Source organism: Megalops cyprinoides, chromosome 15 (genome assembly GCF_013368585.1).
Source record: "Megalops cyprinoides isolate fMegCyp1 chromosome 15, fMegCyp1.pri, whole genome shotgun sequence".
Classification (NCBI taxonomy): domain Eukaryota; kingdom Metazoa; phylum Chordata; class Actinopteri; order Elopiformes; family Megalopidae; genus Megalops; species Megalops cyprinoides.
Genome location: NC_050597.1, coordinates 14,435,366 through 14,459,756, shown reverse-complemented (window position 1 = coordinate 14,459,756; position 24,391 = coordinate 14,435,366). Strand labels below are relative to the sequence as shown.

Sequence of the window (24,391 nt, the reverse complement as noted above, 5' to 3'; positions counted from 1 at the left end):
AGTCTAATATTTACCTCTAATCTTGAATACTTTATCTAAACATTTCTTTGGAAACTACTGCAATCAAATGTTCTGATTCATTCTTAATTGGTTGATTAAAGATGAGCATCATCTACAGTCATCACAACTGCTTGGAGATCAATGAAGGCAGCTGCTGAAAAAGTGAGCAAAATTTAAATACTTTTTGTATTTATGTATTTAAATTTGAATCATAAACTCTTGGCCAAAGGAAATGGGGGGGGCTTGGATTCACTGGTCATGGCTTCAAGATAGCCTTGATCTGATGAAAGGTACAATCTTTGAACAACAGTCTTCCCTTAAATCACTCTGGTAACAATCTATCTGCATACATGTGTTACAGAGTATATGTGTAAAATGGCAAGTTGCCCTAGATGAGGGAATTTTCCCTGCAAACTGCTGTAAAATTGTGTGCGTTCATCCATTTTGTCCCTTAATGGCACCGTTACTTCTTTGTTCTTCCATCGGAGACCCATCTCAATTCACAGCATAGGTCACATTCCACAGAGCCTCTAATTGGCTCTATATTTAGCGGGCAGGACTTGGCTGGTGTGAGCGAGTGAGCAGGGTAGGGGGTGAGGGGGGCACAGTGCCAGGACAGACCAAAATAATAGCAGTGCCAAGCGTCCTTGGACCCACTGGATTACACATATCCCAGTCCTAAAGCAGGGGGTGAGGGGCAGACAAGCAAGATTTTGACAGGGCTGGAATTAGAGAGAAAACAGCTTAGCTATACCTTCTCCCCCAGTGCAGTCCTATTTAGACAGCAGGGCACATTTCAAAATAAATTACCCTTCCAGAATGTGATGTCTGCAGTTTTTTTTTTTTTTTATTTCGTTATAGGTGCATCACAGCTAGGCACTGGTAAATATCTGTTCCCAACCATTTTAAGGTTATGTTTGTTTTAAATTTGTTCACACTCCCAACGCTCGTCTGACACCAGTGTGTGTCAAGGGCACTTCCTTGAAGGTTATGATTACAGGGGACACCACTGTATATCATTTTGTCTGTTCTTTCAAAAACAAAAACCTTTCTACAATAAGTCCAACACCCTACAAAAATGTGCAGACATGGTATGCAAACCTATTTCTGTTGCCCCTTGACCTTAAAGCAAAAACACAGCCTCCAGAGCAGTCTGGAATTATCAATGCAATCAGCTCTGCAGGTCTCTCGCCTTGTGCGCTGTGCCGCCCCGCATCTGGGAACACACTGCACTGTAGTTGTGTAAGCAGTTTGCAGCAAGCGCTTCTAGCACGCAGTCATCAGAAAATTGAAGAATTAAAAGACTGAAATCACAGAGGCAAACAGACGTTCCTTTGGCACAGCCTTAATGTGTTTTTTTTTTTTTTAATATTTTGTCCGTTGGACCAAAGAGGCGGCAGAGGAGTGCAAACGCAGCGTGGCGGAGCGCGCTTCAGCGCCGGCCGTGTCGGGCGCGGCGCGAGCGGATTGTTTACTTTTTCTCCTTGCCCACTCGAGGAGCCACAATGACATTTCTCCTGGTGCAGCCTGTCATGGCCCAATGAACAGGCAAATCCTTGCCGAGGCACAGAGGCTGGCGATAAGCCATCCCTGTTTAAACCTGGATCAGAGGAAGAGATCACAAGGAGCAATAGCGTTCCCAGGAAGATTAGTTCAAAAATGAACAGAACTGTAACCAATTTTGGTTACAACAGTATTCAGAATGAGAGTGAAAACAAATTTCAAAATCATAATCACACATTCATGCAAATGCTTTCACCTTCAAGAGTAGTTTGGAGTAGGTTCCATCCAGACTGATTTCATTTTTATTATTACAAGTTTAATTTCAAAAGCAAAAGCACACTACATACACTGCGTATTTATGTTACTAGATGGACATTTCAGAAATTTGGAGTTTCATACCAAACACCACATTGATTTAACTAAAAGCTGGGGGTACAGTAAAGCACGAAGGCACAGGACAAACTGGCTATTTGAAGAGGATGTACAATTAGAAAAAGAAAAACAAGGTCGTGAACTGCCCCCATGTCAGTCGTCCTGGAACAGAGAGTCCAGATCCTCTGTGATTTCGGCTGCAGTCTGAGCAGGGTTGGCAGGTTTGTCCAGCGGTGCATCGGGAGCCTTGTTCGCTGGCACCCCCTGTCCACCCCGCAGGGGGTCAGCCTCCCTCTTCACCTCCTTGCCCCCTGTAAGCAGCCGTTGGCTCTCCACAAAGTACTGGTTTGGGTGATTGAGCGAAAAACCAGAATCCTCAATCTGATAAAAAAAAAAAAAAGAAAAGACAAAAAAGTGAGTTTGTCATCTGACAACTGGAAAAGGGATCCTAATTTAAATGCAAATGAGCTGACAACATACCAATGACCATGAAAGGGAGGACAGTCAGGTCTGACAGAACATCAAGCTGGAGAAAAAAGCTATGGCATCTTTGTGTACAAGCAGGTCTTTTATGAAGAGCTTTTTTAATGTTGTAAATGACAATCCATTCCTCCCCGTTTTCAGACAAGGGAAAATGGCAGCTTTGAAGCTCCACTGATTATTCCCACTATTCCGCACTGTCTGGAGACTGGAGCACAATGTCTGCGCATTCAGGCCGAATGCGAAACGACCGCTGAACTGTGTTCGAACCGCTTAGAGGCGGTGTTCTGCCTACACCCATGAGAAGGAAACTTCTCGCAGTTCCCCGCAGGCCCCCACTTCTCAAACTAAGCAGTCTGGTCGGCCTTGGCTTTTTCCTGCTGACAGTACAGGCTGTTGCTGTTCCGGAGGCACTGCAGCAAAGATCCGCAGCGGGCCTTACTGCAGGGTGCCAGACTCTGGATGCACACCCAGGATAACACTCGCCAGCATTTAAACATGAATCAAATGATTATTTTGCTGCAGCCTGCTTTTTTTTTTTTTTTTTTAATCCACCCCCATCCCCAACCTCCCTTTTCCCACTCAGAAATCCAGGTGAGAGCCTTTTTCACTCCTGGGGAAGCCATTTCATTACTATTTCCATTGTTTGATTTATTGCCCTTGTGTAAATATTTCATCAGCGAGGTATTCCATTTTGACCTTTAATAAAGGCTGCCAAGAGGGGAGGAGCAGTGGTGATCTATCTGTTCTAACTCACAGATCTGGAACCAGGCGGGACGGCGGGCAATGATTAAAGTCTCTCAGGGATCCGGGACAAGCCAGCCTTCACCCCCACGAAGGCTAGAATCTGCACTACCCTTGGGAGGGTTGGGGGGTTTGCTTCCTGCACAAACAAGCCTGTTTTATTGTACATTTTAATGTGATAAACGATTGTCCAATCTCCTGCAGGAATAAAATATGACTTATGAATTTCATATAGAATGTGGATTTTATTATTGGGGGGTGGGTGGGCAGTTTCTCTGTCAAAGACCATTATATCAGGCGGTATATCAGGGCTTCCACCTTATTTATTGCTATGGAATTAGGCCATTATCTGCCCGTACAGCACTGGGCTTTTAGCCACCACCTGTCACCCCTCTCCCCATGCAACAGGAGTCCCAGCAACCTCTTAGAAGTACATCATCTCCCAGGATTCCTCGGGAGGTGTCCCCTAAATCTTCAGTGACGGCATTTTGATTGTACAGGCAACAATATGACCATTTACACCAGGTAGGTAGAAAATCAGTATGAAGATGGCTATATAATTACTTCAAAAATTCATTTCAACAGCAGATATAGTAAATTGGGGCCATTCAGGGTTGCTCCCAGATAAACAGGTGCAGAAAAGCCACTTCAGCTGGAAATGAGAAATAATTAAAACAAAAAAACTAGGAGTGGTAAGCGTGTTAGCAAAAATGCTGATGAAGCACAACTGTCTCATGTTATGTGACATTTATTGAACGTCACGTTTTCCAAGCATGTGGCTTCTGTCATTAATGTAACATCCTAAACACATACTTCTGGTGTCATCAACATGTTGACCACTGTGCAGTGTGACATCCTCCAGCAGACCATTGAAACATTCACAAAAATGCTGAAACAGTCAACGTCCTGTCTGGGCCTCCTCCGCTCATCTCCAGGAGCACTGACCAGTTCCTTTTGCTTCCGCCATTTGGTGGCTTGAGTTACCAAAACCAGTGACCAAATCAGCATTGCAACAGAAAGAACAAAATTAAGAATGGTGCCAGACCGTCATCATAAATCACAAAGGAATCTGACAAAAAGCACACATACACAGAGCTGTAGGACAGGAGTGTTAATCAGGATGTTAAGAGATTCATGCACTTACGTAAAGTAATCAGATTGAAAGGGCATAATTAATCTAATTTACTGATCTGTAAAGGATATTATGTGCATCTTTAATAACTGTCCGACAACTTCAACCAGGACGCCACACCAATTACAAACACTGCAATAGTTAACCTTTTACTGCCACATAAGGATCACAATTTAGCGTTTTTTGTTTTTTTTTTTTTGGTACTTAAAATCAAACCATCACCCAGGAGATTCATTACGGTTACATTTGGACGGAACACTCTGTGAAGTGTTTTCAACCCCATTCTGTCAGTCGGGTTTCATTCGGAGCCAGGGGACAGCGCACACACTCCGCGCCTCTCGTTCCGCGAGAGAGGAAAAAGCCTCGCATCGCCCGCAATTCAGCACAGGAAGCTTCCAATTTAAATACGATAAACACGGAGCCGCAGGAAATCACCGCATTGTCAACACCGATTGCAGGTGGCGCTTTCATTTGTTAGCCTTTCCCGATAGTTCTGACCCACAAAGCGAATGCTAAAAAAGCAGAACCCACCCCCCTCACAAAAAACAAAATCCACGTTAAGACTAATCACCACAGCTGACTCTTGGAATCAAGCAAAACTAACCTCGCCTCACAAGCATCGCAGTAAGCTTGTAATAGCTCATTTCCAGCCCTATTCCCCCCTCTTCCTTTCTTTCCTACCCTACCCAGTGGGGCTGGAACGTTAATAACCTTGAGTATGACCGAAACTGCTGATCCTAAGGTCTGCACTAAAAGGCATTAGATCAAACAAATTAAATATTCATAGGGGTAAATGAATGTAAAGTGCTATAATAAACCCATAAAAATTAAGCGGGTGTGACAGCAAATGATGGATGCGATTACGGCGCCGGGGCCCTCAGGAGCCTTCACGCGCCAGCTGCAGGGCACTCCCCATGGGCCGACAAAGGCACCCCCAATTACTGCCGGCCGCAAAGCAGAGCTGTCCTTACACCGTGTGTCAGCTCAAAGTACTTCTGGCAGGCCAGCTGATAGTGCATTCCCTTGACCAGCTCCAGGATCTGCAAGACAAAAAAAAAAAAGATAAATAAATAAAGAGGAGACCAAAAAAAAAAAAAAGAAATGCGCTAAGTCAGTTTTTAAAAATAAAGGTAACGTAATACGACAACCAACACGGACCTTCAGCGCCTTCCCTTTTCTACGCGGCGTGACACTGAGCGTGTGCGGCAGCAGCAGCTGGGAGCGCTTGCACGCTTCCCGGAGTCGTGTTTCAGTGATGGATGTAGCGCGCCCCACGCTAACGCCCTGGCCACGAGCTGAGCGCTGCAGTTGCTAATTATTGCCTGACTTTCATGGTTCAATATTAAGAGGCGTTCCATTAGGTAAAAGACCCTGTACTCTGGCAATATCAAATACATTTCTGTAAAAGGCATGCAATGAAGTCATAGAACATGGCGGTATTTTGAATTATTACACACATTATCACAACTTTGTCCAAAGAACAAGGGAACAGGGGAAAATAAAACCATGTTTTACTGCTTTCTTTTTGTGGGTATTGACCTGACCTTTTGAGCAGGCCAGCCCTTTCAAAAGGACCAAAGTCCCCCATGAGCACATTACCACTCTGCGCTGTGGCCGTATTGACAGGCACACAAATGCATTATACATCAGTCTTTAAGGCTGCCGTAAACTCCATTGTTTCACTTCCAGTTTCAGTCAATTCAATTTCTGAGGCTCCTGGCAATTATCATGAAGCTTGGCGCTGGTTTGCGGGGGCTGAACGGCTGAATGGCAGATCGATACGCGCATAGCGCCATCAGCCACCTTGGCAAGTCAGGAGCGGGCTGTTCCTTTCCTAAGGCAATGACGGGTGGGTGGGTGAGGGGGGGGGGGCTTGTAGTCGCCATTAAAATAAATAAATAAATAAAAAGTGGAGGAGCCGCTGGTTGTCCTCGCTGCTGATCGCACAGCTTGCAAACCGCACAGCGCACTGTGTCAGCGCTGAGAGGACTAAGAGCTACAGACAGACAGCAGCAAGGCCGCTGCTCCATGAAGGGACGATGGAGGTACATATGTGGGACGATTCTGTGATAATACATTTCCCCAAAAAAAAAAAACAAAAAGTCAAGTTACCTTTGCTTCTAGGAATTCTCCCACTACTAGCAGCATGTGGTTGAGTCATAAAAAGACACTTTGTACAACACACTTTAGCGTTCCTCCAGTTTGAACCTCACCTGGACTCATCCGCACGAAGTGAAGGCAGGCATGATTTTCATGTTTTTATGCTTTCAAATTCATTGTGGCGTATTTCTGTCATCTCACTAAAAAGGCATCAGAGCTATTAATGGTACTGTTTGCAATACAATAATAAGTTGTTTACCCTATTGGGCAATGTGAGAAGGTAAAGCAGAATAAAAAATTATATTTTGTTATTAAAGTAACTCCCCTTGTACAGTATTACAAAGCTTGCCCATTCTGTAGAATGAAGTGGTCACCTGGTTATAGTTAGCTTTAATTTTCTAAGTAATGTTTTTTCACTAACGTGCCAGAGCTTATGAAATGTAGCACACATTTATCTTTTGTGCTCTTTATGAGATAAAATGGTGAATATGGAGCATTAAAGGGGTATTTTTAACAGCAAGCTGCTGACACAGCCTCAGATGTACATACAGTACATCTCCCCTCAACTTGTATTCATGAAGCTGTGTTATATTGGAATAAAATCCAGCTCTAATCAAAAACATGAACCAGTGGTGTTGTGACTGATTCAGAGGGACACAAAATACTGTGTCATCACTCGGAAAGGTGCACAAATTTTAATTTTTTAATTTTGCAGGGGCTTTTTCATAGGTTTAGTCTCTCTGCTGTAACTGGTGGCCAGACAGAGGGCATCGGTATGGCTCGTACCCCTGTCTCATCTTCACCAAGTTTGAGGCCCCCCCACACGTCGGGCGGGGGGGTGGGGGGTGGGGGGAGCAGGGGCTCCACCAGGACCGGAGGAACATGATGAATTTCTTCCGATAAGAGATGTGGGTCTCTCCTCCCCGTGGGGTGGCTGCCTGACTAAATTAGCACTCCTTTCCACTGCTCAATAGTCCCCCATCACTCAAGCCGCTCGATATGACACGTGGGCGTGCAGAAAGTGTAAAAATGCACAGCGGCAGCCCTTTTATTTCATAATAACCGCGACTCCCGCTTCAATGGAGATCGATAGTGATGCATCTTTGCCCAAATACTAACTCTGGGCACCCCTTTCAGGCTCTGAATGCCCATGGCACAATTGTCATTCATATCAAAATCTTCCCTCTGTATTCCAATCTTTTTTTTTCCCCGTTTGTTTGTATTACTGGTTAAAAGGATGGATTCTATAGTGTATGAAACAGGCCGCTCCTGCAGAAGAGGCTCTTTTACGGGGGATCACCAACAGGTTTTTCTGGTGTGCATTTTCATTGCAGGTAATAAAATATTTCTTTTCACTCATCAATGGGCATGGGGAAGTATTAAGAGCTTTAAGGCAACACTAATCTCTGTTTATTGATTGTTCTCCATCTTTTGTTTGTGTTTTATTGTGCCCTAACCACACAAGGAGTGCTTTTACTATCAGGTTATTTTATTTCAGCAGCACTGCAACATAAACACTGTTAACATGGAAAAATCAATTAGCTGGGCTCTTTTTTTCCTATTTCTGTAATATATGAAAAAACACTCAAATCAATACGGGTCTTCAGTAGACCTTTGGGCTAAATTTAGGGTTTACTGCTTCCTCAGTCCTGTGCTGAATTTCTTCATCTTTCAACGATTACCTGTCCACTTCTTCCTTCTTACATTCTGAGGTTCTTGACACAAAGATGGATGTGAGATTCTGTTCTAATCTTCATTACACAACAGAAAGCCAGTCCGAACATAAAAAAGCATTTAATGGACACTATGGAAATGATAGCACCTTTCCAGAGCATACAGTACCACATAAAATTAGCAAAATCACTCCAGAGTGGGCTTTGATCTCTTCTCTCTTTATGTAGCATTTGATAAAGGTGGCCATTTCCAATTACCGAACCAACACTCCGAGTCAAAATCTATACTGGAACATTATATATACTGATTATAGCTGCGATCATGGGCGGCATGTATATGTTCTCACTAAGAGACTCTGAGCTGGGAACATTATGGCCCAATTAAAAGCTGACCCTGAATTTAATTAGTGTCTAGAGGTTCATAATTCCATAAGAACATTACTGCTAGACCTTACAACCTTCTTATTTCATTAGCTGCTCCACTGAATCCTGTTTAATGTGTTGAAAAGAGTGCTTTAAAAAGAGCACTTAAACTATGCCCTAATACTTTGTCCAGGCATAGATGCTGAGGAGGGAGGAAAACTGGCCAAGTCACTGAACTGATTGTAATCTCTCATGCAGAAGTAATATTAGGACTTCAGCATAGAAACTGTAGGTCGCTACACACTAGTTCAGATAGTCCATAGTGGACTTCACATGAGTGCAGACAGGTTGTAGGGTACACTGCAATAGCGCACAATCATTATACGGACATCACCTCAGCGTACGCGTAACACAGGGAGAGAATGAGCCCTACAACTTTGCTTTTAGGTTTAAAGTGGTTTGTTTCTGCGATCTGTTCCGCCTGTGACATCGGTGCACCGTCCTTACGGCGTGAAAGCCTTACGAAATCCAGCTCTGTTTTTGTTCATTACTGTGTCTCCAGACTGGTGCTTCTGGGAGTCCACTCACAGGGAAGAAATCTGGCCTCTGTGACTAATGGATCCAGCCATGTGGGGTCTGAGGGTGAGCAGTTATTCCACCAGATTGATCTTTCTTTCTGGGAGTCCGTTTATCATCAGGCTTACAAGTGAAGATGCTCTTATTTGCCATTATTATATCTTACCATTATATCTTACTACACCAATAATGGTGATGATAATAAGCTAATAAAAGATCCTTGTCAAGGGTAAATTATAACACTGTTTTCATCCCGCTTATGCACTTACTGAACTTGTTTGTACTGGTATAACTGTGGTGACCGGTGCAGTACCATGGCAGTGCTCAACATGGGACTCAAACCTGCAACTTACAGGTTTAGACGTCATGGGCAGGACATGAAGTGCAGCTGTACATTCTGAGCTGTCCTGGCTGACATGTTGCCATGCCTAGTACACTGCCCTGTATGAACAAAACAGTATGCACAGCACGTGTCCTTGCTGAACAAAACTGCAACCAAGTTGCTAGGCATTCAGATTATGAACACAGTCTTCCTGCACACTGTTTTATTCCACAAGAACACTGTCTGTAAAGTCAGTGTGTCCCCAACCTGCTTCTTGTTCTCCAACACTGTTTTTGGTCCAATTGCTTCTACTTCATCTGGTGTGATTGAGCCATCAACAGAATACAGGCCTGTATTTAATCTCTCTTGACAATTGATACACTGCAAGTCCTCTGTTAAAGAAAAGTGTGGCTGGATGCTTGTTTTGTAAATAAAAAGCATGAGTGAATTTCTTATTCTCCTTTTTTACATACCTAAATTTGGTGTTGTGTGTCTAAGAGCTTAATTATCTAGGCCCTAAAACAGTTAACTGAATTATTAATTATTACTAAAAAAGGCAACTGCTAATTGTATTACTCATTTGATAAAACAGCACAGTAAGACAGACAAAGTGAACAAACGTCATTACTTGTAGCTAATATGTTAGCAAACAGCCACGCACAATCCTTTTTTGTCAAATAAGAAAAAGGATAACTTAAGAGTAGTCAAACCTTTGCTCGATGACTCAGTCAGAGCAAAGTAAGTCAGGGGACAGAGAAAGGGGAAAAAAACAGGGTTGTGCCCCCAGGACCAGGGTTGCTATAATACTTCCATACAGTGACACCTTCATACTCTGGGTTCCTACCTGATTGATACCGGCTGGGGAAATCTTATAGGACTGCAACTTCTGCTTTAGCAGCTCGGGATCACTATGTCGAAAGGGGCATCCTGCAATGGCAAGGCAAGAAAAACAAAGAGCAGAGAGGCGAATTTCAGTTGAGGGGAAAACAGCAGAGTCCTGTAATACCTTTGCGCCCCCCATCACTTCCAATGGCCCAAGGGCCCATCGCGCAGCACCTGTTCCATTTGTAAAGCAACTTTGTGTGCAGAGAAACACAGATTAATGGTCAACACACAACATGGAGCCCTGCTTGTGGGTTCACTAAGGACCTTAGCATTGTTTATGAATGTACCAGGGCCTGACTGCCGTCTCCCTTGAGCACCATTCCCTGGCCTCCTTTCAGACTATGGGGAAACAAATGACACTGACACATAACTCAATTATCCATGACACACCCAAAGTGAGTTCACAGGGCATCAGAGAACACAAGTGACACTACAGCTAACAATTAATAAAACTGCGTTAATGCGTCGTGTCACGGCAGAAATGGTTCCGCTGCGTAACTGCCTAGCCCGTCTTCTGGTCTTATTGTTACTTGTTACTCACCATGGTAGTCGCCTTGGCTGGGAGGGTTTGACAAAATAACCTTCATGCAGCTGTAGGGGGTGTAGTCTGTGCGCTTGCCCTCCTTTCCAAACATGTGCCGGACGCTGTAGGCATACGCTTTGTCAAACTAGTGAGAGAGAGGGGAGAGAGGTAGAGGGGGAGGATGTGAACAAGGAGGCACAGAGAGAGAAAGAGTGTGGGATGGTGGATGGGGGAGGGGGGGGAGTGGGATCGCAGGTTGGGGGTGGGGGGTATAGGTGATGGTGTCGTACATCATGTTAGCCGTGGCAGGGTGTTTTCCATGATGAAATATAGAGCTATTAGTGTGAACCCGCTGCAGAGGTGTCGTGAAACTTCAGCTGGCTGAGACTGGATTATGGATACTGTACCCCCAATGCCCCCGCCCCCCTACCCAGTTCCTGGCCCTCGCTACGACTAGACATGCCGTAATCTCTTTTTAACAAGAGGTGCACCTTCTTGTTAATACTTCTGTCAGTAAAAATTAACCTTACTACTACTCTTGCTTATTTCTTCTGAGGTCAGAAGCTCAGATCTAATTTGTACCGTCAAGAGGGTCAAGGTGTACTCTTGTCTTGTCTAACCATAAACAGTACTTACATTTAGAGAATGTATTCATGGGAAATCACATTAAATCATATCAGTAAAAGCACAGTAGTGTTCTTTAACAATGACTGACATCACACATGCAAAGGAAGTAATTAATATACTGACTTAACATACTGAAAATTTCAATATAGGGAAATATATAGGGAGATTTTTGTTTATACAAAACTGCACGAAACCTCCCTCAGTCATCACTCCCAACAAAAAATATACACAGACAGCTAGATTGATGGATAAAGATAGACAGGTAGAAACTGCTCAAGCAAACATTACAATGTGTAATAGGAAGCCTCCGCACTCAATCTTTTAGCTGAACTCAATTCACCAATCAAATACTCCAGTTCAAAAGGGAAATACAGCCACCCTGTGACCGTCCAATCAAAACTCTGTGTTATAGGAGAGGGAGAAATCATTCATCACCATCATACTCATCATAATCCATTAAAGTCGCCATAAAACCTGTGAACTTGACAAGGTGACTAGCTGCAAAGTTGCAATAAAAAGAGCCATAAAACTACTTACCACTCATATATTAATTATATGGAGGTTCTTAGGATTTAGGGAGCAATTTCCAGTTTAAAGATCACAACCTACTATATTAAAATTGTTCTAGGAGACTTCCCTCGGTGCCAACAGCCATTTATTTTACAGAAGTGTCATTCGTCATGAATTTAACTGCTGAGCATGTATATTCATGGGAAACAAGATGCTCTGGAGTTAACCAGCAAATACAGAGGACTGAAATGTTCTTCTTACTGTTTAATTTCTATAATAACAAGCATGTATGCTGAACACAAAAAAAAAAAACACACACAAAAGTTTGCTCATGCACATATGCATGCACACACATACACATTACTTGTATCACTCTCACATGTTAGCATTCAATGCATCAAATTAAAAATGCATCACATTAAAAATCAACACTGCAAAGAGAGCACATGTTTTACACATACTGTAATGTACTCTTAAAAGTCTGTACCACCTCCACCATTTCAGCTAGACACCACAACAGCCTTCCAATCAGGCACTGACTTGGTACCAATAGCTTGGCTTGAGGTCTCCCACACACACTGTACTATGGTACCAATTAATTACTGTATTAATGTCAACCCCTGCTTGCTTCAAATGTGCAAATTGGCCTCCAAGGCATTTCCTACCTATTCCACCACATCAAGAGCTTCAAAATCCTTTCTGAAGTAAAATGTCAATCTAACTGACTGAATATACAAGGAAGGGTGCCCGGTGCTGATGGAGCAAACTTATACCAAATTCCCTTACCATTGCTACATTTCAAAATATAAAATCTAAAAGCTAACAAGGTGTACATCTAAAACATCATACAAGTAAGCCCTTTCTGTGCAATGTTTCTGCATGAATAAATTCATGAACTATGAAAATGCTAGGCATGAACTCTTACATGTGCAATACTCCATTTGTGTTGAAAAAAAAAACTTAATTCAGAAGTTTCAAAGTTTTAAAAAATGAAATTCTAATTAATTGAATAGCTGCTGTGTTGATCGCAGTAAGACGGCTAATCGAGCATAAAATGCCATCAGGTAGAGGGCAGTCTCAGGCTTTGAAGTTCTGGAAATAACTACACTTTTGATATTCAGTGCAAAAGAATAATTAAAAATACTTCTGAAACGTGAATCCTGCTCAAAATGCAATTAAAGAATGTAAAACTTTTTCATAAGCTTCCAAAGTTGCGTCCAATGATAAAACAATTTCATTTATTCACGTGAAACAGCTCTTAATATCTATTATTTCATGACAGAACACAGCTCCTTCATTCTGCACACCTCCTATCCAAAACAATTTCCCTAACTTGAATGCAGGCAACTGATAAGAAATGCACTGATTTCAAATCCATATTAAACATGTTTCTCTAGAGTTCAAGAAACTCCCAGAGATTATTTCCCGTCCAAAAAACAATTAAGAGTTATTGTGACAAGTGTCGGGTGGAACTTGCTTTAACTCCAGAGATTCCTGACACAGCACAATGGGCGATTTCGAAAATGTTTAAACACACTGCGTCAAACAAGCAGACACCACCTACAATGCAATGTGACGTGGGACTGCATTCAAGCAGTCTCTCTGAAGACACAGTGACAATGGCAGCGGAGGAATATACAATGGAACGGACCAGAAAGAATCATTTGTGCACAGAAATCAAAATGGGGGCTGGAACCTGGTAAGAACTTTTGCGGGCAGTTTAAGTTCTGTCCAGCGCCGACAACAAACCTAATTTAAATGCATTGTCATTGCAAGCCATTACGTGCCTCTTGATAGAAGAGGCTATTGAGGAGAAAGACCACATGCCATAAGTCCTTTGTGAAAAATAATGTGAAATGGATGAGATGATAAATTATATTTATATACAAGTGCACATTAAGTGTACACAATGCAATCAGGTGGTGGCTCTGTAAGAAAAGGTTGCAAGTGCAAATCCCAGGGCACACCTCAGGTAGGGCACTGCTATTTTACTCTTGAGCAAAGTATTTTGTCAGCTGCTTCACAAAATACCCTGATCATAAAGGGATTACATGTAAATCAAAATTGAATTTGATTAAAGTGTGGGGGAGAGGGCTGCAGTTAAGTAGGTTTCAAAGATGGAGACGTTAATAAATTAATCTGTAACCTCTAACACCAGTCCTTGCCACTCCTAGAACACCCCATGCCAGTACCATATTTCCTCTCTATCCTCACCAGCTACCATATCATCAGGTGCCACAATCTCCCACAAAACCCAGCCATAAAAAGTTCAATTCCTTTTTCCCCTTTTCATCTTGGAGTGCTGAGTTACAAATTTTCCACTGCCCTGATCTTGGCTTTAACAATGGGAGAAAGGCTGTATTGGGAATGTAGCTAGAAATTATTACCACACAGACACTGGAGCTGTATTTTGTATTTCTTGAGAAGCCAATAATTGCATAGAGGCTGTAGTCCCTTCCCTTCTGTATTGTCTATAAAGCTGGGAAAATCTAAACCGGTGTGTGTACATTAGCATTATACACATTTCCCATTTGCAATTATAAACCTACCCTCAACGTATGCAATTTCTCTCTCTTCATTGAAACTCATTTTTTACAAAAGCAAGCCATGGCTTCCCCTTTCTGCACCCACAGGGGAGAGCATTGACCATCACCCCCCCAACACCAATTTAAGGTGATATTCCTCAACCTATATGTGGTTTGAATATCTTTAAAACATTTAATATTTTATCTGGTTGAATTCTGTTGTTTACTTTTTGAAGTTACTTTCCATTAGATGTAATAACAGGGCTCACTACTGCAGGGGAATTCTAGCATCAATTATTTAATACATTTAGGAGGAAATTCATGCGCAGGGTCTGCTGAGCAATTGAGGTCAGTGCTGTGTAAAGTTTAGCTTTCCTTTTGTTTTGTTTTCGAAGATAATTCTCAGGATTTCAGATAAGCTCATTCCATCAGCATGAAATACAGGATGGATATCATTACAAGGAGACAGGACTGCATTCTGATCGATTGTGTTTTTGTTTCTCTACATTACCAAGCAATAATGAAACTCTTTTAATGAGATGTGCTTTTTTTTCAATTTTGATATGAATTCAATCTTCTGTTAAGGTAAGCATAGAAGAATACTGTCAATATCACTAGGCACGCTAATTGCTGCTGACAGATTGAATGGTATTCACCAAGGAAACGCAGCTGTACATGGTGAGAATTCATTTTTAGCACTGTTATACACATCACAAGGTGACTGTCACTCATACGGTGATTTTTTTTTTTTTTTTTTTTTACTTCCAACCAAACTCTACATTAGATTACCTCATTCAATCCATACTTTAGTCAAAAACATTTTATCACACATTATTAAGTAGTAGCAACTCAGCCGTTTCAGAACTTTGGACACACTAAGCAAGAGAATGTAGTTGTAAACTCATCGTAGATTAAACCAAACAGAGTACATATTGAGAGTGTTGCTGCTGACCCCTTGTCTTTTTTTTTTTTTTTTTTTAAATTCATCCCATGCAAAGATAGCACACTGACCTGTGGCAAGACCTACAACACATAAGTGTTGTTATAATGATGATTTTGAATAATAAAAAAACTACTGTCTACTGTTTCAAAGAGACCGATTTGTAGCTTGTTGTCTAAACACACTGTATGTGTTACTGTATTTAATAATCTAGAATGCGCAGTGTCACCTCCTTGGTTTTTTGAGGTCCTTTCTCGGTCATGCACTTACGAGAGAACTGCAGTCACACATTGGATGTGCCTATGATTTTCACCTGCCTTGCTGCAACATAATGCTTTTTGGAAACCAACACTCAGAAACTAACATGTGACTGTGTTGTTTATTGGTTTCAGAGGCACCATCTTTCAAGTAAGACAGGGTCTCCCCATCACTTTCCCTTGTTATAACATATATGAAAAGAAAACATGGATAAAGTTCAGGTTCTACAAAATACAGAGTATAGAAAACAGAGTATATAGTTATAGAAGTGCTAAGGTAAAGACATAATGCATATACAGATTAGACCCAGTAGGAGACTGGTATTCTAAAATATTTGGCTCCTTTAGGCATTTAAGAGCAAATCTGGGTTGTTCTAGTTCCAAAGTGCTACAAAAGGGCCACGTCATCCCTCTCTCAGTAAATTTTGAAAAATGAATTAATTTTCTCAAATACGCATAGGAAAATGTATTGCAAACTTTGTCATGTTACATGACAAGAAAAGGGCTGAGGGAGGGGTGGGCGGGAGTGGTGGAGGAGGAACAGGCGTGACGGAATTCTAATGTGCTTCTCTGGTTGCTGCAGGACATAATTACAGTAAACAAAAAGCTCCATCCAAATGCATACAATTAGCCTTCAAAGAACAATGTGGCCTAATAATGTCGTGTAAACCTGACATCTTCAGTTAATAATGAGAAACCTACGGTGTTGTGTATTCAACTTCAATTACGCTTTTGGTTGAACAGGAGTTAAAACAAGAGCTTATTTTGTCTTTGCGTAGGAGAGTAATGGTAACAATTTGATTAAAATTCCCCGAAGGAAAATACATAATACTTGATATATTTAAATTAATGTTCTATATTATGGTCGGCAGTCTTAAAAGACAAAAAAAATTCCCTGTACCTCATCTGTAGATGAAGACATATCTAATAATCCCATGTCTTTGGCTGTCAAGCTGCAACACTGACTAAACCATACACACTTAAACAATTGTGCTCATATTCAGAAAGACAAATTCAAAAACATGATGAGGGGCTTACAATGACAAAATATTTGTCATTAAAACCGTAATGGTGTGGGTATTTTATAGAATCTCTCAGTGGAAATATCATATTCGATAACGCCCTATAAGGACTCCCTCCTGCTGATTTTAATAGCCTTCATTTCCAAGCTGTCATTCCAAGAGCTCAGTTTTAATCAGCGCAAATAAAAACAAGCAACACTTGCGTTGCAGAGTGTCCCAGCAGTCAATAGTTATGCAAATATGCACACACAATGTCCAGTAATCCAAACCTTGACTTCTGCAAGAAAACAGGATGAGCTCATTAACCAATATTCTGACTGCAATCTATTGTGACACATTATACATAATGAATAAAATGTTTCCACCCTGGAGGACTTGGCTTTGCCAACACACAATACTGTTATATGAGCTCCAAACTGCACTTCCATCACCGCTGTCCTATTTTAAAGCAGCAAATATAAATTTATATTTATAGCAGTATTTCCTGTTGTTTTTCCCCCCCTCCAAACAGCACATATACATTATTCACTGGTGATAAGAGATTCTCTTATCAATACTCAATACTCTTTTTTTTTTTTTTTTGCACATGTATGTACATCTGGTTATGTCTTTGTTATGTCCATGTCTTTATTGCTGCTGGTGGCAAACCAATTTCTTACTGGGGACCAATAAATGAAACTAATGAAGATCTATAAATACTTATTCGTTCAAAGATCTATAAATACCTATTCTTTCATTAAAACTCACAGAGGACAGGGTGGAGAAACCACAATGCTGCAATATGAGTTCTACACACAGCTATGGCAGATCAGCTTACTTGAACATACCTTTTCAACACAGCTGCATATTTTCAGAGCTTGGTTTCACTGAGTTACAGTCTCCCCACATTTTTTAAATTATTACTTAAATATTCAGAAACACCTTCTCTGGTCACAAAAGACATTCATAAAAAGAAGACTTGCGATAACATAAATCTTTCTACAGAAAGCCACACACATGCAAGGATGCCACTGTGCCCGTGAGGAAAATCCAACATTAGACACGGATGAGCATCTATTCATATAAATGATGGCATTAGAACGCGTCTCTCCTTATACAGACCTGACACACTCCTATCAAGTCCGCTAGGGCCTCAAGCTACCCTTAAAGGGTGTAACACTGCGGTTTTTACATTTACGTCGGCAGAATATTCTAGAACGCATGGCATCTGCAGCATTTCTTACAGTTGGGCTTTTCTTCCCCCCCCCCCCACACAGGTGCCGCGTGGGTTCAAGGGCACTGCCGCGGCGTCCTGACAGCCGGGGAACTTACAGTCCTGCGGTAACAAGCTCCATCCAGCACCCTGAGGGTCCTCTTTCTCGTTGTTTGTCAATTAGCGATAATAAGTGAGCGTGGCGGGAAAGGACGGCGCTGGGTGAGAGGCGCGCGAGGGAAGGGGGACAGAGAACAGAGGCAGTCTGGTTTCCTGCGCCACGGCACCAGGCTGGGCATTCTCTCCTCTCAGGGGGAAGCCTTCTAATTAAACAGGCAGCTGGCGAGAGGGAACCAAGCCCATTAAAAACACCGCCGCCGCTGCTTTGGTGAGACCCCATGCTCCTCGCGCGCTGCTTACCTCGTTTGACATTGGACTGGAGGCAAAGTTTTTACCATAAATTAAGCCTGCTCCACTCGCTAAGGTAACAGATTGCACCCCGCTGAGTACTCATTTGAGGCACAGCCCCGCACCTCTGGAGACATTCAAAACCTCACAGAAACCCTAATTTAACCCTGAAAAAAGAGGCTGACAAACTCTCAAAGGACAAACCTGTACAGTTCTGGACAGGAGTGTTGCACACATATCTTCATTGCACAATGAATGTATTTTACAAATGTATTTTGAAATTATCCCTGGGCAAAACCATATGATCAGCCACAAACTAAAAAAAGGAGTCAGTCAACTGGAGTCAGACAATTAGTTGAGTTACTAGCTAGCCAAACACATACATCAGTAACAGAGAGGTCTTTTACCAGCTAGCTATTTGAGCAATGCTAACTATACCTTTTGATTTTCTGACCCGAATTCACTGGTGATTTGTTAAAAATTATTTTTTCATCATTTCATAATGGAGAATCGTAAGCGTTTACCATTAACATAAGTGTTGATGACACAATAGTCATTCAAAGTGTACTTGTAGTAGAGACCAGGTCAGACCAAATACTTGAATAATCAAGAGTCAGACCTGTGCATAAAATCATCCATTGGTATTATTAACTTCCCAGCCTGCAAGTGTGAGTGAACAAGGATCCTACTGTAGTGAATTATTACTTACACAGAGCTGGCATTTCATACAGGGGTTAAGGGATGAAAAGTGATTCAATTATTTGAATACTCCATCTCAAGAGCCTCCATTCTCTGCCACATGGGGTATGTTTACTTGTGTGTACACTTGTACATCTATCGGAGTTTGTGCAACTCATATGACAAACATTTTCCTGCTTTCGCACACAAAATAGCTTAATTCTGAGGATTACTACACAGATGCAGAAACCAGCAATAGTGCATATGCCATCTTTTTTGGAGTAGCTGACACAAGAGAAAAAAGATCAGGCATTTACAACATATAGGAGAAAAGGAGGGAAGAGCAGGGACCATAGCAACTGTAACCATTTACCTTCAGGCGATGCCATTTTGAAGCTGAACTGCTTTATTGTATGTACATCTGGTTATGTCTTTGTTACGTCTATATCCTTATCACTGCTGGTGGCAAATCAATTTCTTACTGTGGACGAATAAATGAAACTAATAAAGATCTATAAATACCTATTCATTCATTAAAACCCACAGTGGATATAAGGATTCAGAATGAAAGAGAGGACATATGGTGCACAAAGGATTTTATGTACTACAACATGCAAAGCCGTCAGTGCTTTCAGTTTGTCGAATGTCACATTTTTTTGGAGTTGCTGACACAAAAAAAGAAAAAAAGATCAGGCACTTACAACATACAGGGGGAAGCAGTGGGATGAGCAGGGACCATAGCAACTGTAATCATTTACCTTCAGGCGATGCCATATTGAAGCTGAACTACTTTACTCTTTTTCCTCATGTGTACTTGTGTATTCAAAGACGGATCGCTGTAAGATACTGTGCCATCTGTCTGAAGACAACGGGGAGCCTCAGAATGTTTGACCATCAAATTAATTGCGCTGCACATCACTAATTTAGCGGGAGCTGTTTTTTCTTTACTCAGCGCCCAGGCCTCTAATTTGTGAAAAAGAAAACGCAGCTGCATGGGATCAATCAACCTAACAGGTCGGACATTCATACAGACTTCCTGAATGATGACACCTGTTTGCTAGCTACCCAGCTAGGTTACAACATCTGCTAACCAAGAATTACACAGACACAGTCTAGTGTGACCTTAAAATGTCCTAACATATAGTCTACAACATTATCTATGCACATGTTATATGGCTCGTATTACTGTTTGGGAGAAACTGCAAAGAATGTTTTGCCAAAATAGGCACTTTATGATTTCCTCCTCATGTCAACTGTAAAATTAAACAGATTTTGTGTAGAAATGAATACCTGGACTGAAAATAACATCAACGTTCTCAGTTTAATAAATGAACTGGGCTTTAAAATTTTGAAAATATTTGTACTCTTCAACATGACATGACATGTCAATTCTGGCTTCTCTGGGTCAGGTTGGCCACTCCTGGGATACTGCCATTAAGTGAAAGAAATCATGCCTAGAATCTCCTGACAGATACGGCGTGGCTGAACAGATAGAGATTAATACAGTAGACAGACAAGAACAAAAATCGTCCCGTTAATCCTAACATGGATGGCGCTTGGTCATATGGATCTGTATAGAGGGGATAAATGTAATGCATTATAAATGAATGTGTAAAGTCGTCCCTTAGATCTCAGCTCAGAGAGTGAATGGCATAAAGGATTAAGTTGACTAATTATCCGGCGCACGCTCGAGGTCTTACACTCCCCCATCAACGAACACGCAGCCAGTTCATTTCGGTTCTGTTATCTGAGAGTCGTAAGACTAATCGGAATCCACTAGGCTCATAATTACAGGATTATGTTAATGAACCTTTTACAGTGACAGGAGGAAGGCCTTCACATAAAATCTTAAAAAGCTTCTCTCCTTTTTTTTTCTCTGTCACATTTAAAACAATACACCATCGAGAAAGAGAAAAGGATTTGTATCTCAATCTGTCTTTTTATCTTCACTGCCTTAAATAACTGCATCTTCTGAAATGGATTCTTCAATGCAGGTTCTTCAAGTTGTTAATTAGTTTATTCGGCTCATTTCTAAAGGAACTCTGTTTGTGGTCAGCTGGACTAATTAGCATCAGTTAATGATAAGGAGGAATGAAATTCTTACATTTAATTTGTGGATTTCAAAACACAATTATGCATTATCATGATGGCCAGGCCATGCATTAAGGAAAGTAATAATCAAAATACATTTTTTTTGCAAGGAAGATACTTGCATTGTTGGTCTAATAATGAGTGTTGTCACAATGCTGTCCTTTGTTATATAACAGCTGATACTCAGAATTCCACACAGACAGCAGCACACGCTGGCCTGTAAATTTAAATGTGACATTAAATAGTATCAGAGAAAACCTCATTAGTGAATAAGAGATAAAGGAACAGGAAAAGACATTCTGATGAACCTCAGTAGTCCTCAGTGTTTTGGGATGCGTGTGCCCCTTTCAAGAGCACGCAAGGTACAGCATCTACTTGCATGACAACAAGAGAAAAATGCACAGGCTTTTGTGAATAATGTGACACACACCAATTCAGACAGCTGCATCATTTGCTTTACACCAAACTAGCCGTCACTTCTTTAAAGTTATTAGGCATTTAGATATACCAGGGCACTTTCTGGGGGCAACCTAGCTCAAGCTAGCACTCCACCAACACACGCCCAGAACTGTTTTACAGAGCCTTCACTCCCGGCTGACACAAAAACGCTCAACACTTATCCTCTTCTAGCCAGATTAGCCTTTAGACAGTAATCTACATTGATGCCTCAATTGGAACAGCGGAGGTGCATGTGAGCGAGGCTTCGTCCGCTGAGCGGCAGAGAGCATCGTCTCTTACCCCAGCACTTGTTAGCCCCCCTCGCAAGCTTCACCCTGATGGCCCCCGTATTGTAGGCGCTCAAACAGAACACATGTTAACCCTGCCCAAAGAGCAGAAGCAGTAGGCGGCCACGGGGTGGGGAGAGACTCTGCAGGTTAACCTTCCCAAGTTAAAGTTTAATGCGAATTTCAGTGGGGTGTCTCAGACCCTCCGCTGCGCTGATTTCCTGGGAGGGTGCGCGTGTAGGTTATGATGGGTAACGAGTGGTTAGAGACCTTGGTGGCTTGGGCTTGGTGTAATATTGATGAGGATTTCCTCTGAGGATTATCCTGGGAGCTGGGAGAAGGCCAAGGGGCTGTCATCATTTATTCAGACTGAATCAACTTCCAGGCAAATCAATAATACAATATATAGATGTTCATCTACACCAACTGCATCTAGGAAGCTCAATATTTTTCAAATAGTGCCTGAGGTTTTCTGCCTGTTGCTGAAAATACACAGGTTTCAGCACTTATACAAGCCCATGGTATGCTATGTCTTGGGATGGATGTACACTAACCTTGACATAACACTAACCGATGTAACCCATCTCTACCGGTTTGTTGTTTTTTCTGTCTTTGGGGGTAAATCTGAAATCTGTGCTTGATCAGGAATCCAAACACAAAACAACAACAAAAACTCCCAGAAAATCCCACTGCAAACAGACTGCCAAGCTACACAATGTGCCGCATTATACATACGCGTACATTTCAGCATGGCACAGCTTCAGCTTTACGGCTGCACAGATTTCATGGCGTCTGTAGAATACTAATGAGGGACTGGCATTGTCTGCTCTGCAGTGCAGTTCCTTACATTTCTGCATGTGTTCACCCTGAACCGCGGGCCCAGGCTCTCCTCCCAAAGTCAAACCTGCAGCCAGGCCCTGAGGTCAAATGCGGTTCCGTTTCCAGCCCGTTAGCCGTTAGCTCTGTCAAAAATGCACCACGAGCGGGATCTCATCTGACAGGGCTGACGGAAGGACCCAGCCACCAAGGAAATGTGACAATTTTTACAAGTTGCGATGCATGACCGTTTCGAAATGTGCTTGCTGAGGAACGCCGTAAATATGAGGGCAGAGGGAGTGGGTGCTCTTTTATTTCTTTGTGAGTCTGTGAAAAGGGCTTAGCATCCAAGGCTTAGAGTCCAAGGGGAGGATCACTCTGAACTCCAGTGTGTGCTTTTACAGCCTGGCTTGGCGTGGTAAATGCCAGCTGCTTAAGAGGTTCTCTCATCAGAAAGGAGAACTGAGGCAGAATTGTTCAACGGATGCTACTCCTGGCCTTTTGCCCTCTAGTGGTAAAACATTATAATTGAGGGAGCCTCTCAGTGAGACGGTCAATAAGGGACACTACCGGTTATGCCTCCGATTGCAGCCAAATCGCTGAACCCAACACGGTTGCGGCACAATATTTTCTTGGGTAAAACAAACTGCCTGGCAAAGCCAACAGGAATCCTTTCCAGCTAACTACACATACAAAAAACAGGGAAAAATGTAAAACCCACTAGTGATAGATGATGCATATGTGCGGTCCTGACATCTTATCAAAGAGAATCCAAAAACAGACATAGCTATGACACCAAGCCTTCACATGGTCTATTAGTAACCACACTGACAGCTGACAAACTTCAAGGGGAAAAAACGTGATCAGCCCCTCACAAGAAGCTAAGATATATCCACGGAGCAGGAGTGGAATACATTTCCCTGCGCAGCGTAGACTGATGTGTATTAATCCAGGAGACGGATACAGGCTTATGGTGAAGCAGAGCTATAGCAGAGAAGTTCCCTTCTGGTCACCCCGGTTTCCTTTTCAGGCTGATCCCATGATCCTTTGCCTGCTCTGCCGTGACATCGCTCTGGCAGCAATGTGAAATATTTGAGGGGTTTGAAATGCCTGACAGGGGGTAGGGATGGGCAGAAAAAGATAACTCTGGGGGAAGGGGAGGAGGTGCTTCAACACTGGAATTGTTCAAAGGCAGTCCTTGGACAGTGTTTGGACAGAGAACTGTAATTGCTTTCGACAGTGTACACAGATGGCTGATGGGGAAATGGCGTCAAATGGAGGAACACAGATTTGATGTTGGATCTTTTTTGTCCTTCCCTCTCTGCACAGTGACTGATCTTATGTCTGCTTTACCGTAACAAAATCAGCAGCCCAGACCTGTATATTTTCAGAAGTGCACACGCTATGGGCCATTGTTGCTATGTCAATGCAGACTCAAAACTAAGGAATACTGATTGTATGTGCCAACAATTTAAAGAAAGTCTTAGGAATACTAAGTTGCCTTTAACATATCACAAATCTACACCAGGTAAGGTGTAGGTAAGGTACGGCAAAGATCCTAAAACTGTAAAGCTAACTGAACGTTGTTATTATCATGCAATTTAATAGTGCTAAAACACATTATTGTTCATCATTGTGTACATCTTATAACCTAAGGTAACACTGCTCCAATGAATAATTGTTAAGCACACTGTCCTTGCTATGATCTACAGTAATGTTGCTTTTGCAATAATTTCAAAGCACCAAATGTACACTCTAAATTGTTACAGCTGTATGCTTATATGTCAGCCTTTGGACTGATGCATTATTATTATGGAAACATCAAATTCAGGATTCAGTTTTGGATTTGGACAGACTAGAATCCTCTAAATGTTGAAGATTCCAGTAAATTCTGAACCAGAATAATCTTTATTCCGCAGTTTTGTAG

General features: G+C 42.0%; 1 protein-coding gene across 1 annotated transcript in view; it reads right to left on the bottom strand.

Moving 5' to 3' along the window:
- Positions 1-1,935: 1,935 nt before the first annotated feature.
- prim2 (DNA primase subunit 2) overlaps positions 1,936-24,391 on the bottom strand; it is a 77,113-nt gene continuing 54,657 nt past the window's right edge. The window contains exons 11-14 of the mRNA XM_036547353.1: positions 10,692-10,818; positions 10,110-10,192; positions 5,203-5,271; positions 1,936-2,256 (exon numbers count right to left, since the gene is read on the bottom strand). Of these exons, the coding sequence (XP_036403246.1) occupies positions 2,029-2,256; positions 5,203-5,271; positions 10,110-10,192; positions 10,692-10,818 (507 nt within the window). The 3' untranslated portion in view covers positions 1,936-2,028. The remainder of the gene's footprint in view (positions 2,257-5,202; positions 5,272-10,109; positions 10,193-10,691; positions 10,819-24,391) is intronic.